This window comes from Porites lutea, chromosome 8, assembly GCF_958299795.1.
Source record: "Porites lutea chromosome 8, jaPorLute2.1, whole genome shotgun sequence".
Classification (NCBI taxonomy): Eukaryota; Metazoa; Cnidaria; class Anthozoa; order Scleractinia; family Poritidae; genus Porites; species Porites lutea.
Window position 1 is genome coordinate 23237428 of NC_133208.1, and position 18523 is coordinate 23255950.

General features: G+C 39.7%; 2 protein-coding genes across 2 annotated transcripts in view; both read left to right on the forward strand.

Moving 5' to 3' along the window:
- The first annotated feature begins 6428 nt into the window (after positions 1–6428).
- On the forward strand, positions 6429–8813 carry LOC140947057 (uncharacterized). Its single transcript, XM_073396141.1, has 2 exons — positions 6429–6762; positions 8377–8813. Exons 1-2 carry the CDS (start codon positions 6474–6476, stop codon positions 8811–8813), a joined length of 726 nt encoding a protein of 241 aa, XP_073252242.1. The 5' UTR covers positions 6429–6473.
- Positions 8798–18523, forward strand: part of LOC140947040 (uncharacterized) — a 33385-nt gene continuing 23659 nt past the window's right edge. The window contains exons 1-4 of the mRNA XM_073396120.1: positions 8798–9070; positions 10812–10928; positions 11027–11149; positions 11369–11491. Coding sequence (XP_073252221.1) covers positions 8947–9070; positions 10812–10928; positions 11027–11149; positions 11369–11491 — 487 coding nt within the window. The 5' untranslated portion in view covers positions 8798–8946. The remainder of the gene's footprint in view (positions 9071–10811; positions 10929–11026; positions 11150–11368; positions 11492–18523) is intronic.

Here is an 18523-nt window from a genome sequence, read left to right on the forward strand (position 1 = left end):
TGCATACAACATGTCCAGATGCAGCATCTTATAGTACAGTCTTGAAGGCCGCTTAAGGAAGAAATCTTAGAAAGCGTAAAGAAAGAAAACAACGACAAAACAAAGCAAAAAAAAAAAAACAAAAAAAAAAAAAAAAAACAAAACAAACAGATGAGCAAAAAAAAAACATAAATAAAAAAAATAATAAGAAAATAACATTAAAAGAAAGCCAAAAGAGCCAATTTTTAAGAACACCTTATCATGGACGTAGGTAGAACTCCGAGTGTAGAAAAGTACATGCTAAACGAGACCTCAAAAAAAAAAAAAACAAGAGCCTCAACAAAAGTCAGAGCTTTCAGAGTGCTTCTAGGTAGCAATTGTTTACTTTACTGTTACTGTTGACATCCGTTGGGTTTTTACCAATTTTTTTCTTAGTTGTACACTCTTCCTTTTATTAAATTGTGTATTTAATTAGCGAACATGAGCTATATATATATATATATAAATCTTAGCTTATTGCCTCTTGCTATTTGGCAGATGTTATCTAGCGACTGCATTTCATTAAGTACATTCGAACCTCCGCTAACGGCTACCTCTCTACAACTACTACTTTCTTCTGTCCCTAAGGTGGCCGTTATGGAAATAATCAACTGTATACCACAGGGGGGAGGGAGGGGGGATGGAGCTGCATAGATTTTGGCAGGAAACATTTTTATTGTCAGATGTCATGTGACTTGGAAGTAACTAATGAGAGCAAGCGCGGTTTTAGGAGAAAGGTTTTCCAGCTATATAACAAATTGTGTTATTAATAGAAGCAGGATGAAATTTGAAGTGGGTGAAGATGATGTAGGTTAAGCTGGTTGCTTTACAAAGTAATGGACATTGATTTTTCATACATTAATAATGAAAACGTCCTTCATTGAACTTTACTTGTGTAATGGCCTATCAGTAACGTCGAAGACACTTTCAAGTAACATGCATCTAATAAAAACGAAATTTAAAGATCCTCCCCTCAAACGTCTCTGCCCCCCTGTGGTATACATAATGAACACAGCCTAAATCAGTTTTACCTTGTCAGTGCGTCTCAGATCATGGTAACGACTAAATTGAATTACACAAATCAACTCTTACAACATTCAGGTGTACAGTCCCGTAGGATGTTACTGATGTAACTTAAATCATTATCGTTTTCTTTTAGATGTCGAAGAGTGTTCTACCAACTGTCACAGCTGTAACGCCAATGCAGTGTGTAGTAATGCCATGCGTTCGTACTTATGCGCATGCAAAGCTGGTTAAGGACGTGCACTACTGGTAAAAGCTGTTTTCCTTTTGTCTGTTATTCCAATCAACATATTGTGCAAACAAATCATACCAACTGGTGTCGAAACGGCCTCCATAGCCAAATGTGCTAAAACCTATAATAATAAGGATTAAACAATTAAAAATGTTAAATAAATCCCTGTTTGTTCGTTAACAAGACTCTTTGCAATTGAAGGAAAACTTCCACGTGTAAATTAGACAAACCTGCTTATGCAGCTTTAGCTAGCTTTGGAACATCCTAGTTAAGTGGGGCCTTTTGGAGTCCAATAATTAAACCCCGGCACTAATTATGCTTAACGACTAAGGCTGGGATCTAACATGCATAGCATAGAAGTTTTAAAAGCCAGTTAATGAACATTTACCGCAGATTCAGCGACCAAGAACTTCACAACAGTACTTCTCCGTTTTTGTTTTGTTTAGTTTTCTTTTTTTTTTTTCTTGCTGGGGTAAATTTGGACTCTAACCAGAAAATAGGCCTCAAGCTGTATATCTTCTTGTAATCTACCACTGACGGTTGCAGTGAAAGAGTCTTGTACATAAAGCGATAAAATCGAAACCATATGTTGGTTATTATCACGCGGGGTCTTATTTGGACCCCAATCAGGGTAAGGGTTAAACGGTGTTTAAAACAAAAAAAAGAAACAGAAACAGAAAACTTGTGTCTTCGTGCGTCTACACTTAGGTTCCTAATGTTAGTGGTATTCTTCCTTTTTCAGATATTGACGAGTGCGCCCGCAATACTGATGACTGCCACAGTTAGTTCTCTTGCTTCATGCATAACACAGCAGGGTCCTTCAGTTGTTCATGTAACAATCCTTATACTGGAAATGGAAGAACTTGCAATCTTATATCAGCAGGTAATCATTGTAGTACAGTTCGAAAAGCCTTGTTATGCTAAAACAGCTTGACGGTCCATGCAAAGATTAAGAGTGATTTTTCCTTTTTGTTTAAGTAAGTCGGGCGCATTAATATAAGGTGGAAAATGTCTTAAGGGTAATTTACTGTGGCCTAAAACGTGGCTGTTAAAACTCGGTTACCATAATATCTTCAATGATGACGTACGGGTCAAGACGCAATAAAAATATTAGCGGAGCTCTCGCACGCGCAAAGTGCGCGCAGCAAAGTACCATGCGTAAGAAAAATTGGTTATCTATACATTCAAGAAATTTTGGTTCTGAAAAAATCGTACGTACGTAAGTGCGTCTGCGCGTTCATTTTAGCAGATGTGAAATGTGTCACTCGCTTTAATGTCCACCGAATATTAACTGTGACTAACCCATTCTTCCCTGAGCCTCCGGTAACCGCCCGCGGGGATCTACGTCCTTTTTACCGCTTGTGATGTCATCAGTTTTAATGATCAAGGAAAACTTTGTCCGCTAACTTGTGCTGAGTGAAGAGATCTTTCAAACCATACCAGAATCAGCACTAGTCGGTCAAGGACACCGGAGAAAAAGGCAAAAAAAAAATGTAACATTGACCTGAAAATTCCATGAAAATCTTGTTCCACTGCCCAACAACCTTTTCTTTCATCTACAAGCTTTCCTAAAAACTAACTTTTCCAACCTAAATGAAGCCTACTAAATGTCCAGCAAGCGAAAAAACAGATGATGCAAGAAAGGGCAAAAAAGAGGGGAGGAGAGAAAGGGAAAAATATCTCGAAATTTTGCTTTTTGCGCATGCCCGAACTTCACAAGCTAAAATTTTGCATCTGGATCAGAAGGCCGCGAAGTGTACGACCTGTAAACGGCTTTGTGGTAAGTTTCAGCGCTGTATAGCAGGACAGTGACCCGGAAACCACTCGACTAGCCTTGAAACTATTCAACTTTTGTTTCTGATAATAAATAATACTGGGCAAAACATTAAACTACGAAAAGTAGTTGCGTTTGCAATAGGCCTTTTTACAGTTGAGAAACGAGGCTAGGGTTGACCTTGTTTTGATACAACCCTTCCTGCTTTCTTATGCAAATCATGCTGTCCTTAGGCCAACTAGTATTTTCAAGCACAATTTCCATTAAAAAAAAAAAAAGGAAAGGAGGTTTGTATCAAAAACAAGGTCAGCCTTATCCTCACATGCATTCACCCGAAGGATAGGGTACTAAGCCCACAACTCTAAAATGATCTATTATATTTCATTTGACTACAGAATCCCAGAACTACGTGAGTTTCAATACAGCTGGCAGAGAGATAACGTACCCAGATCACAACCATACCTGTGACAATGGAATTGGACCTGGATGGTTCCGTTTTGAGAGGTCCGCTGGCACAAAAATACCAACTTCGTGTCCACCTTATGACATGTGTGATACCGACGCAACCGCCTGGATTAATGGAATTCACCCCACTGTAGCAGACGGTCAGGTCAGCAGGCAGGTGTGTTCTCACTAGACATCAAGCTGCTGTGAATGGTCAACAAACATCAAAGTGAGAAATTGTGGTTCATATTTTGTGTATTATCTTAGTGGTACACCTGCTTGTTCTCTCCATTATTGTGGAACTGACTAAACAAAATGTGCAAACAAGGTATTACCATATAACATCACCTCATAAAATAGGGTTAATGAATCAAAGATAGACCATCTTCAGTTTAAGTACCAATGTTCAAAAAGCTGTTTTTACTTCTAACGTCGGCAAAATGGTAGCAAAACAGAACATACCCTAAGTCAAACTAAGTTGAACAACAAGTTTAGGTTATCGAGAATAGTAAATAGCAATTGTCTACTTGACTTATGAAATCAGAAATATTTAACACTTATTCGCCGAAGGCGAAGTTAATATTGTTGAAAAACCCCGAGACCACGTCGAGGGGATTATTCAACAATATTAACTGAGCCTGAGGTGAATAATTGTTTTAGTATATTCACACGAATCAGAAAGGAAACCATTAAAATACGATTAGTTTCACTGACGGGTGAATTCATGCGTGAACACGAAGCCGTAAAAAGTAGATGCGCAAAATATATATCTTTACAGTATCTTCAAACTTGGCAAATGATAGTTTTAATCTTTTTGTATCGAATTTTGTGAGCTAAAAAAAGAAAACGCCGAAAATTTCTATTACTACCCAATTCTGAGAAGAAAAGTAGAGCTTTATTTGTTCTGTCAACTCACCGTGAAAGAGAAAGTTTTCTTTGTCGCTTCTTGCAAATGCTGTCAACAGCGGCTACGATCAAGGTGAGCGTTGTTTATCTCCAAAGTTCTTTGCCTTGTTAGCTTGCTGGCACGACAATTTTCGAAAATATTTGCCTTCGTCTTTTCTCCATAAATTAACTTCTATCATAGGCAAAATTGGTATTGCGAGAAAATCCCGAAATCACAAAACAGTGACAAAGCAGGGCCGTAGCCAGGAAGAAACTACAACCGAGGCGAACACACGGTCCGTTGTACGAAATCAGCCGTATGAAATCTTCTAATATTATCAGTCTGATAAAAAAAATAAAAATCGACAGTATTTGGTAAAATTTTACCGAGGCGAGTGCCTCGGTTCGCCTCATACTGGCTACGGCGGTGCAAAGCGACCTCGTTTTCCTCTGTAGTGGTAGACATAGCTTCGAGCGTACAAAAAGTCAGCTACAGTAAACCACTTCACAATAAATCACGCTGTTTAAACACCATGAAGTCTTTTCTTGCCTTCAAAGTCATCTACTGTACATGTTCACACATGAATTTATCAGTTAATCACACTACTGTGGAACCTCGGTTTTAACGAGCCTCTAACGAAGTCCTTCGAATAACGAACGATATTCTTCGCCGCACTAATACTAAACATATATGGAATGTAAAAGAACCTCGAAATAACGAAACCTCTTTATAACGAACGTACTTTGCCAGTCCCATTGCTTTTTGTTATATCGAGGCTCTGAGCTGTAATCGTTTTTTTAAGGATTCTTTTAATGATTCTGTCGATATCAGTTCGTGCAGTTTATTTACTCAAATAATCATAATTCTTTGAATCTTGGTGAATAGTGGCCTTAGGAAACTTTTAATTACTACCTCGATGTTATAAAACAAACCGTTGGTATGGATAGCGTTGTAGAAATACTCTGACTTGTATAGCGTAGTTATGACTGTAAGAAAATCTTGTCAACTAATGATACTTAAATGCGTTTTTTAAACATTGTCGCTTTTTTATGTGCTGTTGCTGAGAATCGAAAAAAAAAAAATAGCCGGCAAGGGGTTAGGGCTTGCAGTTATTTATAATTACTTGTTGCTGTGGCAACCATTGCGCCTAAAATGTCGGGGGAAAGGTTAAAAATTAAGGAAATGACATTTTGACTCGTAATTCTCTTGTTTTGTGGTTTATAATAGTGTCTTCTCGTTAGCTGGTAAATAATTGCGAGAGCTTATGTTGTTGATTCGGTGATTCTATGAAGATAATGTTTGCCTACCGCTAAACCTCAATCCAGAAAATGCCCAAAATATTGGTATCTAACTTATTTTACGTATGAGCGCAGCATGCAACCAATTTTGTAGTCACTCTCTCTGAAATTCTTCCAGCTTTTCTATGATTAATAATACTTTGTCTTTCTCATTTATTTTAAAAAAGTAAGATTATCGTCTGAATTTTGTCTATGAAGATAAGTTCTGGTGACTCGACTAAAGCGATTGTGTTACTGAATTGTACAATACTTAGCCGGACTGCAGATACAGTCGTGAAAAGCTCATAAAATTTTAATCCAAAACAAACTTTTATCTTAATATAGGTTCTGGTAGTTTACCATCTATTTTGAAAAGTTTCCACCATGGAACAAAATAATGTTACCAAATCGGAAACGGGGAGCGGGGAGCTGGAAACGAGGAAGGGGAACCTTAGGGAAATGAAAGATGAGAGGAAACCTGACTGGAACTTTAGCTCTATCAGGATTATCAGTAACTTAACTTTTAGTTTTTCCTTTTACGTGCTCGTTTCCCGCTCTCCGGTTTAGGAATATTCCCACGAAACCCATAACATATCCCGCTGAACCACATAACATCAGTGTTGTCCGTGACACTGAAATCATCTGTCAGAAGCTGGCAGAAATACAAACCTTTCGCAAGGAAATCCAAAGCCGTGCGACCTATAAATATAGAATTTCAGTATCATCACTCGAATCGCCTTTCATTGGCCACCAAAGACTGAAGGGAAGGTAAAGGATACGTAGTCAGACGTAGTCTCAGTGTACTTAACACGCTCTTTTATGATGGAGGAGAAAGAGGAACTCTCACATTCCTGCGAATCTCACAAACTTTCATCAAAATTTGTTTTTCCTGTTTCGTTTGTTTCGCTGCTTATTTGCCTTACTGCTCTAGTCCGAGTAGAGATCATAAACCAGCGATTTCATGCTATTGAAGATTTGATAGCGGAAGTACATGTACATCAAGCATCGAATCAAGAAGCTGCCAAAGGTGGTTTATACTTAGTCAAGTCTGTTGGTAGTCTAGGATATGACCAGAATACGAAACAACAATGGAAGGAATACACAGACGGTAAAGTGAACACATTAATTTTACTACGCTACAAATTTAGCTCTGTAACCAACATTTATCCCATTCGCCTCCTGAATGTAAAACAAAGAGACTTTATATTCTACATTGGAATTTGTTACCTCTAGATAATCAAATTTCTTACCGTTTGTTAATTATAGCAATTCCCTGCTATGACCGCAAAAGGCTATTAAAATACATACTTCCATAATTCTCCTTCTTGGTTTATATTAAAATTTCATCAAGATAATTTAGAAAGCCTCTTAATATAAAGTGCAATTAGTTAGCAAAACCCAGAGGAGATGCCTATTTCAGTGAGTTTCATTTTTGCACGTAGAACGATAGTGGGCAAGTTTTGGCAAAAAGCTTATGATTTAGCTGATTAAGAAGAAAAACACCAGAAAAAGCTTAGTGGTGATCATGGTAATTACACACCGAAAAACAAACAAAAAGGGTTGGAACCTGATCACCATGATTCTAGCGGTCACGTCCCCTTACTTATTAACCATTCATTTTGGAATAAAGTCAAAAGCCTGCTACTCTGGCCTTTTCTTAGAAAAATCATCGCAAAACTTTAATAAAACGTGCTTTAGCCGCAGGAAATATAGGAGGCCAGGGATTAAAATAACAAGAACTGAAACATTAGCTGGATCCTTAAGTATTGAGTTCTCTTTAAGGGGTCAGTCTGGTTAAAAGCATTAGTTTTCGTTGAAAATTTCTAGCGAAGATTTCATTCAGACAATCAAACAATGATTAAATCAAGTTGGAGTCCTTAATCCAATATTTTTTGAGAAGTCATGGATGATTTTTCGACTATTCTTAATGCGCGGATAAAAATTAAGGGGGAAGGGGTGTTTAAAATTTTGGAAAAATGGAAAATATTGGATTTTGGGGTTGTTTTAAACATGAAGTGAATAATTAGTAGACAATTACCAGATAGTCCATCACCACAACAAGGTGCCTCTGATCCCATTAGCGGACTAACTGGTTTACTGTAGACCTTTTCTACCCTAATTTATTTCCTTCCCAAATCAACATCATCCCCCCCCCCAAAAAAAAAGAAAAAAAAAAGAAAAAGGAAAAAAAAAAAACGTAATGCCCCCTAAAGGGCGAATTCTAACGTCCTTTTAGAATGTATGTCATTATAAAACATGGTGAATGGCGGTCAGTTCATAAAGCTGATTGGAGTTGGCAAAGGAGATTGAGGGTACAATTTTGTGTATGGAAATGACTTGTCTTACTTTAGATTCGCGCCACGTTGCGGTTGGGATAAAATGCCAAAGAGTATAATTTCAAAAGCATTTTGACATTTTTCTAATAACTGAATTCAAGAATGGCGACCTGAGTATTGTAAACCCATGTATTGTTGATCTCGTTTGATACTCGGCGTTATTCGGTCAAAGTTCGGTCGATACTCGGATAAGGCGTCGTGCCCGGGTGAGTATACGGAAAAGATGTATTGGATCCGTAAGCGGTATGGAAACGTTTCAGCGATCGGCTCGCCTCAGGTCGAAACTGACGGAAACAGCTTCCTTTAAAACTCAGTAAAAGTGACTAAGTTAACTCAATCCAGTATTTGTTCACTACGATTAACAGTTAAGTGTATTTTATCGGCAGACAACATTCAAAGGTTGAGAACCCGTCGTTTGGCTTCTGACAGTCTAGCAGATCAAAGGGTCACTATCGAAGCAGTCAAAAGGGAGATAAACAAGACCTTACTTTCACTAACACCACAAGTATTTTGTTCAAAGAATGAAAAAATATGTTTGCATGGTCCGCCCGGAAGGCAGGGTCCTAAAGGATCACGTGGTCGAAGGGGTCCTCGTGGAGTCACAGGAAGAAAAGGTGTAAGGGGAGAAACAGGGGATCCAGGGCCACACGGAAAACAAGGACCTGTTGGTTCACACGGGCTGAAAGGAGAGCAAGGTGTTAAAGGAGAACCGGGACCTAGGGGGTTGCCTGGTGCGAAGGGAGAACCGGGAGAATCAATCAGAATCAGCCAGAAACCGTCTGGGACAGGGGTCCAAGATAACGACTCTGGTCGTTTGGTCTAGACCAAAGTTCACCGTAAAACCACCTAGCGTGGTTACAAAAGTTCTCGGCGAAGACTTGTCTCTAGACTGCACTTCTAATAGTCAAGCCTCAGTTTCATGGAGACGTATCGGAGGAGCCTGGGAGAAACAACGAATGAAAGTTGAAAATGGAACGCTAAAGATCTCCTCACTCAGTATGTCTGATTTTGGGGATTACATCTGTGAAGCGAAACTTTTAACATTTTATAGCATCCAAACAAAGACTACACTCGATCTAGGTAAGAATAACGATGTAAAGGTCGCAAAAAAATTGTTGACTCAATGAATGATATCTTTACTTGTGTGTGAATACAAGACTAGATTTTTGACTAAAATGCCTTGAGCGATTGACAGTTTTTTCTTCAGCCGGTAGGTGGTTCCGGTTTGGGACTAAAAGTCCATTTTCAGTTGATGCTTCAATTTGCAAATATTTTTTTAATCGCCCGTTTTCTGAAAGTGAGTAAATTTGCCCTATCTCATAAAGCCTTCAAGTTGTTTGTTTTGTTTGTCTTTCTTGTATTCTTTTTTGTATCTACTTGTATCGCGTGCTTTAAACCAAATGAGAGTTAAATAAGGTAAGATAGCCACATCTTATAAAGCAACCAGTCAACCTTTGTACCAAGAGAGTTTTTTTAAGGCACACAACGTATTTTACGCTGGACGAGAGAATCTACCTAGGATTTAGACTTTTGACAACAATATAAGTGCCGGATCCAGAACTTGATAAAAGATAGAGGGGGGGGGGGGGGGGAGGGTCGGTCTTGAAAAAAATTTTCTTCGGCCCTTTCGGGCCTCAGTTTGGTCTAGAAATAAGGGGTAGGAGGCGGGCCCCCTGGGCCCCTCCCCTGGAATCGGCACTGAATGTGGCAAGGACGCCTCAACGGTCTGCTCTCAACAATGTTGAAACCATTTTACTGCCGTGTCAGCATCACCACTATCGGTATGCTTGCCTATGCTAATGGACGAATTTCTCAGCCTTTCTGGCAATCAAGTGAGGTTTTTTTTTTAAACTTAACACAGTAAAAATAGAGATAAAAAAAGACGTTTCGACCGATCTTCGGTCATTTTCAAGTAAGTAAAAAGTTAAAAGAATTAGCATATATATGTGTAAGGTGTAAAAATATGTTAAGACGGCTATAGAAATGTAAAAGAATGAAGCAAAGCATGCAGAGAAAGAACAACAATAGAATGGAATTAAAAGAACCATTTAAAAGTGAGTCTGGCAATCACAGAATAAATAAATAAATCCAGCAAAAAGTAAAAATGCATGATCAAATGCCTGCAGGGACTGCAATTGTTTTTCTTCGTCATTACTAAAAGCCCAGTAATTTATGCAAGTATATATGGAGATATTCATTAAGTTTTTGTGAACAATCGTTTCTTCCAGAAAGTCCACGAAAGGTATACATTGTCTGTTTTATGTATTTACGTCTTTGCTTGTTTCACAGCTACCCCAACTACAGAAGAACAAAAGAAATCCCTGTTGCAAGCACAAAATTACCTGTGTCTGTTAACCTTTAATTAAAGCCTTACATGGGTTAGCACCTTCCTATATAACAGAAATGTTGCAACCTTACAGACCATCAAGGAGCTTAAAATCTGCCTCTAAGAGGCTCCTGACAATACCATCAGCAAAGTTGAAGAAATATGGCTGTAGATAATTCGAATTTGCAGCACCTTCAATTTGGGACTCACTGCCAGAACCCATACGTAATCATGATGACATCCCAAAATTTAAAACTTGAATAAAGACTTTCGTATTCTAAGAACATTTTAATTAAAGTTCTGTCAGAATAATGTATATAATGTAAATATTGCGATAAGAATTTTAATTTTTAATTTTTAAACAAGAATATTTTAATTGTATTTTTATATATTTATGTTTTATTATTGATATAATATCACAATTCTTTACCTTTTGATAGTCTTGTTTCTTTTCTGTCTATTCCATTTGATTTTAAATATATTTGCTTAACTTAGATGAGTGCGCAACAAGCCCTAAGACCTGTGACGTCAACGCTGCCTGTCAAAACACTGTAGGCTCCCGCACTTGTACATGCAGAGCTGGTTACACAGGAAATGGAAGAACCTGCAAAGGTGCGATCGAAATTAAGAGAATTTACAATATTTCATGTTGCCTTAAGTCACATTTGCCAAAATTAATAAACTGTAACGACATGTTCATAATTATGTAGATATCGATGAATGTTCTGCCAACTCTCACAACTGTGGCGTCAATGCAGTGTGTAGCAATACTATGGGATCGTACGCCTGCGCATGTAAAGCAGGATACTCAGGCGATGGAAGGAAATGCACTGGTGAGCTGAGTGATGCATGTATAAAACATATAGTTAAAAGTTCCTTTCGCAATACACCCTGGATATAATGTAATTGCGTCAAGTAAGAACTCATAAACTGTGATGTGACGATTGTGTTAGCCACTTAAACATGCAACAAGTTGTTATCATATCCAAGAATACATCAAACTACCACTTTTAAAATTCTTACAACAACTTTAACTACATGTTCATATGCAGATATCGATGAATGTTCTGCCAACACTCACAGCTGTGGCGTCAATGCAATGTGTAGCAATACTTTAGGTTCGTACGCATGCTCCTGTAAAGCAGGATACTCAGGCGATGGAAGGACATGCACTGGTAAGTTGTATGACGTAATAAAGAAACAAATTGTATAAGATTTAGTTGCAGGTTAAGATGTGGAACGATTGCATCTACAGTAAATCTTACGAATGAGCTTTCAGTGTTTAGGTTCCTTCAGCTCTCACAGCTGTGACGATTATGTATATTGCAGCTTGCAGCAGCTCAGAAACGTATATAGAGAAAATACCTTTAGAGAATAGCCCTGTAGTGTACTTTCAGTATAGCTTACGTGATGTATCTAGCCGTACAAAGGTTGATGGGATTGATTATTAAAAGCATGGCGGATTAGATTCGGAGTGTTTCTGGTGCAGCTTGATAATCCGTGTGAATCGGTTTCAATACGCGATTAAGACACGACATCTGGCGACGAGGATAGTCTTTTAGGTCAAAAAAGTTGAATTATGGCCTCTATCAAAGTGGATGATCTACTAACAAGTGTAAAACCCTTCGATCCGAACGGCGAACCGTCGAGCATTGGTAGGCGATGGCAACGATGGCTTAAAGGTTTTTCGTTATATGCCGACAGCAAGGGCCTCATCATCCAAGCAGACAAAGCCGACAATAAAGTGCAAAGAAGGGCTCTACTTTTGCATTGTGCTGGGGAACAAGTGCAAGAAATCTTCGAAACATTGGCTGATACGGGCTCAGCGGCCGAGTATGAGAAAGCTGTGAATGCGTTAAACGCATATTTCATTCCAAAGGTAAATTCGACATACCAAAATCATCTTTTCCGAAGTATGGAACAGCGTGAGGGTGAAACGGTGGCTCAGTTCGTGACAAGGTTAAGACAAGTTGTGAAAGATTGTGATTACGGTGATCAGGCGGATAATCAAATTCGAGATCAAGTTATTCAGCGGTGTACGTCCCATGATTTAAGGCGGAAATTGCTTGAGAAAGGTGACACTTTAACCCTAGAAGTTCTACTTAAAACGGCTGCGTCCTTTGAGGCTGTGCAAGCTCAGCTGGAGAGTATGAAGAGTAGAGGCGTTACTGTGAATCAAGTTCGTGACTCAAGCGAAAACAAGCATTATCATAAAGGGAAGAAGACATCGGGTGAGCCTGGAAACAAAACATGTTATCGATGCGGCAACACAGGACATTTTGGACGAGACCCTGAATGCCCCGCGAAAGGAAAAACCTGCAGGTCATGTGGTGGTGCTGATCATTTTTCTTCGCAATGCAGAAGCAAGGAGAGTAAACGTAGAGGCGATAAGAAGCCAAAAGAGAAGAGAAAAGTGAGATATATGCAGGGAGAAAATGATGACGAGGAAGATGAGTATGCGTTCACTGTAAAATCAGTGTCACAGCCGGAAAAAGTTCAGGTAATTGTGGGTGGTTGTGTTGTGAAAATGGTGATTGATTCAGGGGCGAGCACTAACATTGTAGACAAAGGTCTATGGAATGACTTAAAGCAGCAGAAGATTGTCTGTGTATCCAAGAAATGTGACAAGAAGCTTTACGCGTATGGAAGCAAGGAGCCATTGAAAATTTTGGGGACATTTTCAGCGTTGACGAAAGTAGCTGAGAGCGAGGTTCAAGCTGAATTTGTTGTCATCGATGGTGAAGGAGAGGCACTACTTGGAAGAGAAACCGCGTTGCAACTAGGTGTGTTGAAATTAGGGGCTCCAGTTTATACAGTGCAATCCAAAGAAGTGATCATGTCTGATTACAAAAGAGTATTTGATGGTGTAGGCAAGTTGAAAGACTATCAGGTCAAGTTACATGTTAATCCTGATGTACCCCCAGTAGCCCAGCCAGTCAGACGTACTCCATTCAGTCTCCGTGACAAGGTGAAGAAGAAGGTTGAGGAACTTGTAAATATGGATATTATCGAGCCAGTAGAGGGCCCAACACCATGGGTTAGTCCAGTAGTGGTGGTACCGAAACAGAATGATGAAATTCGGCTATGCGTGGACATGCGTAAGGCCAATGAAGCCATAATCAGAGAACGCTACCCCATACCTACTGTCGATGAAGTACTCCAAAGCCTGAACCAAAGCACAGTGTTTAGTAAGCTTGATTTGAAGTGGGGATATCATCAGTTGGAACTCCATCCAGATTCCCGTAGCATTACTACTTTTATCACTCACTGTGGACTGTTTCAATATAAGCGCCTAATGTTTGGAATAAGTTCAGCCCCAGAAGTATATCAGCATGTTATTCAGCTAGCACTTAGTGACTGTGAGGGAGTTGCTAACATCTCTGATGACATAATTGTACATGGGACAACTACCAAGGAGCATGACGAGAGATTAAAGCGAGTCTTGGAGAAACTGAAAGAGAAGAACTTAACTTTAAATGCAGAGAAGTGCAAGTTTCACATGACCAAGCTAGTGTTTATGGGACTCATGCTAACAACCAAGGGCATCGGTCCAACTGAAGAAAAAGTGAAAGCTATTGTCGAGGCGAGAGAGCCGCAGAATGTGTCAGAAGTTAGGAGTTTCCTGGGACTTGCTAACTACAATGCACGGTTCATCCCAGATTTTGCCACAGTAACTGAACCTTTGCGTAGACTGACAAAGAAAGGTGTCTGTTTCAAGTTTGGAGACGAGCAGAGAAAAGCATTCAATGAGCTGAAGAGCAGATTAGCAAGTGCTGAAACCCTTGGGTATTTTAACAAAGACGCCAGGACACTAATTATAGCAGATGCAAGCCCAGTCGGTCTTGGCGCGGTACTTGTTCAAGAACAACAAGGAAGAAAGAGAGTTATCAGCTATGCCAGCAAAAGTTTGAGTGATGTGGAAAAACGGTATTCTCAGACTGAGAAAGAGGCGTTGGCAGTTGTTTGGGCATGCGAGCGTTTCCATGTGTACCTGTACGGCATTGAATTCGAACTGTACACAGATCACAAGCCATTGGAGACAATATACTCCAACAAATCAAAGCCCTGCGCCAGAATTGAGCGATGGGTTCTGAGGTTACAACCATACAGTTTCAAAGTAAAATACCTGCCAGGAGAGAAGAACATTGCAGATTCGCTATCACGCTTACTACAAGAAGAGAACCAAGCTGATTCAACGGTAGCGCACAAAGTATCAGATGTATTTGTCCGATTTGTAGCAGTAACTTCCACTCCACGGGCAATGACCACACGCGAGATTGAAGAAGCATCAGCAGAAGATGAAGAATTCTGTGAATTGCGTAACTGTATAATGAGGGGAACCTGGAGGAACGACCAGCTCAAGCAGTACATACCTGTAGCCAGTGAACTGTGTGTGATTGGCAAGCTAATCCTCCGTGGTACCAGAATTGTAATACCCAGCAAGTTGAGATCCCGAGTCCTTACGTTAGCACACGAAGGGCATCCTGGTATTGTTAGTATGAAGCAGAGGTTGCGATCAAAAGTATGGTGGCCTGGAATTGACAAAGAGGCAGAAAAATTTTGCAAAACGTGTTTTGGTTGCCAGCTAGTAAGCAGTCCTGCCCACCCTGAACCAATCAAGTCGACCCCCTTGCCACAAGGTCCTTGGCAAGACTTGGCCCTGGACTTGCTAGGTCCTTTACCGTCAGGTGACTCCGTGTTGGTCGTGGTTGATTACTTCAGCAGATATTATGAAATTGAGATTATGCGCTCCACGACATCCGAGAAGATCATTGAGAGTCTGGAGAGGATCTTCATGATTCATGGTTTACCACTATCAGTAACCAGTGATAATGGTCCGCAGTTTGTTTCAAACGAGTTTGAAAAGTATTTGGAAGACTGTGGTATTGAACACAGGAAGACCACGCCATTATGGCCCCAAGCGAACGGAGAAGTGGAAAGGCAGAACCGATCTCTTTTGAAAAGAACGCGGATTGCACAAGCTGAGGGCAAACAGTGGAAGGAAGAAGTTCGCAAATACCTGATTGCATACAGATCGACTCCTCACACCACCACCGGAGTGAGTCCAGCTGAACTCCTGTTTGGAAGGAAAATCCGGACCAAGTTACCTGAATTCCGCGAAGATAATGTAGCAAGTGAAGTGCGAGACAGAGACAGCGAAATGAAAGCAAAGGCTAAGTTATATGCGGACGAGAAGAGGCATGCAGAATATTCAGATCTAGTTCCAGGTGACAGAGTCCTATTAAAGCAAGAGCGGCAAAACAAGTTGTCAACACCATTTGCACCAGAACTGTATGACGTTGTAAGCAGAAATGGCAGCAGCATTGTTATCAAGTCTCCCGAAGGTGTTCAGTATGAAAGAAATAAAGCCCACCTTAAAAAGTATGAGGCTGAAGCTGCTGATCCTCCTGCTGTGGAGAATGCTGTCGACGCAGGACCAGACCATACAGACCTTGAGACGGATTGTGGAAAAGCAAAGATTGCTGCACCTACAAGACCTGTTCGTCATAAGAAGTTGCCAGAGAAGTTTAAAGACTTTGATATGACTTGACTTATTAGAACTGTTCGTGTTTCGCTAGGATAGTGTTAAGTTGCTTCGCTTTCTTTATTATTGAACTGTGAACTGCGTTCATCCTGGCAGAGTCGAGGTTTATATTTGGGACAACTACTAAGTTTGCTCTGATTTGTTCTTGTAGCTGTTAAGTATGTTTATGTTTCCCATGTGTTGTTCCAAAAAAGGGAGGGATGTAGTGTACTTTCAGTATAGCTTACGTGATGTATCTAGCCGTACAAAGGTTGATGGGATTGATTATTAAAAGCATGGCGGATTAGATTCGGAGTGTTTCTGGTGCAGCTTGATAATCCGTGTGAATCGGTTTCAATACGCGATTAAGACACGACAAGCCCATCTTTGGTTATGTAGATTTATATGAATGCATTTCCAGAATATCAATCCTTACAAAAATAAGTACAATGATTCGGTGGAGTAATTATTACAATTAAAACTGCATAGAGTAATGTATCAGTCAATTCCAGCTGCACCCTAATGATAGGTTTTGAATCATAATCAGTTTTACGTATTCGTAGAATTATGCTTCAAAACCTATCATCACAGACGAATCTCTATGATACGGACACTACAGTGTCAGTCGTGCCAATTAAAGAGGTAGGGAATGTATAAGATCTGGCATCCCCTAGGACCAAGAGAGCTGTCCGTATTAATTAAACTGCAATTTGTCCTCATTATAGAGGTGTCCGTAGGGAGAACTTTGACTGGCTGTCATTCATTCTGATAAAAAAAAAAGATTCAGGAGATGATCACCCAAACGTTTCATCCGATATCTGTACATTTAGAAATTGTCGCCAACGCTTATGCCTCAAGAATAATACATATTAAACTGTGATTCCACCAAGGTGTTAAATTCGAGTTACATACTAGGCTATGATGCCTAATAAATTATATACAAAGCTTGAAGAGAACACCGAACTTAAACTATCGACCAGTTACAGTGTAGTCAGCTATACCTCACACAACTGTAATTATGTGTTTTCTTATGCAGATATCGATGAGTGTTCTACCAACTCTCACAGCTGCGACATCAATATGGTGTGCAACAATACTGTGGGGTCGTACGCATGCGCCCGTAAGGCAGGATATATAGGTCGCCCATGTAAGGGAGTCCAAGACAGTCTTGGATTCTAGATTTCATGCCGTTGATCCCGGATACCAGCTACTGGATTCCAGTCTTTGTTAGAGTGGAAGTTAGATTCTGGATTTCGATCGTTAGTGGCCGGGACTTAGTTAGTGGCTGTATTCCGGATTACAACAGCAAAAATTTCCGGGATTCCCTGACATGGGGCGATATAGGTGATGGAAGGACGTGCCCTGGCGAGTGAGTTTTGCTTAGACTGCGAGCAGACTCTTTGCAAAAACTAAAGGGCTTTTAAGAGAAAAGGCGGTGGACTGCAAGCAGTCTAATTTTTGCTTTGTTGTGTTTCTTGCATTGGTTGTTTTTCTATATGCATTGAAAGTAGATACAATGTATAAGTTCACGTGTGTCTATCACTTACATTCTTGAGTTTATAATAATAAGTTCGATTGCTGTTAATTTAATCCTGTTATACCTAGCTATTTGCTAAGCAGGCAATCGATTACAATAATGAAAAGTAGTGCGCTCGCGGTACTCACGCAATGTATACGCGACAGCTAATCGCATTGGCTTCATTTCAATGCATTTCAGTAAACTATTACATTTTAATTTTACTGCAGGTATGTTTAAGATTTAGGCTTCATTCTAGAGATACATGTAGCAAGCGACAGGACTGAGTAGATGACCATGTTGCCGGAATCAAATCGGAAAAATTTCAGAACGTGTTCGTACAAACTTTCTTTCTAACATTAGGACATACCATATTAAGTTAGCACTTTATGCCATAAAGGAATCTCGTAAAGTTCGATTTCTGCTGTAATATGGTGGAAAGATGTTCATCGGTAAAATGAATTTTGTAGGCTACTTACAAGTAGCATCAACAAACACAGTGGTGGACTTCTGTGAAAACTGTGGGCTCTAAGCTCAGTTTTCTTTTTTGTGGAGCCAGTAACGAGAGCCTCGACTCTTGTGCCGCGTCAACTCATTTTTTTTGGTCAGTAAAACAGCGCTTTTTTAAACTATCCTCAAACAAAAGGCTACACAAAAAAAGAAAAATGCATACCTTCCGGGTGCTTCAAGCACCAAAGGATCAGGGATCCACCCCTTGTAATTGGCTGTGAAGCAGCCAAATGGAAAGAAAAGGGGGAAGATAACATTTATTTAATAAGCACTAGGAGTCCTCCAAAACAGACTTGCCCGTTAAGCACGAAATGAAGGAGTAAACATCGTGGAAAAGGAAAAACTTTACTAGTCACTAAAAAACCGGGATTTCGTCAACAGTAACAATAACTTTGGAAAAATAATGCTTAATTAAGTGTAATATATCCAGTGGTAAAAAAATAATTAAAACCTACTTTTTTAAAAATGCAACTTTCGAAGAACTTGGCCACCAAAACTTGGTTGCCATGGTTACGTCAATGTGGACGCATTCGTCACGACGACTTTCTAAAATGAATTTTAGTAAAAGTCACTAAGTTTAGTGGTTATAGCTTGAACGGTTCGGAAGACATTCATCTTCAAAAGTCCCCCCGGTCGGAATAGCTCATAGAAGGCCAT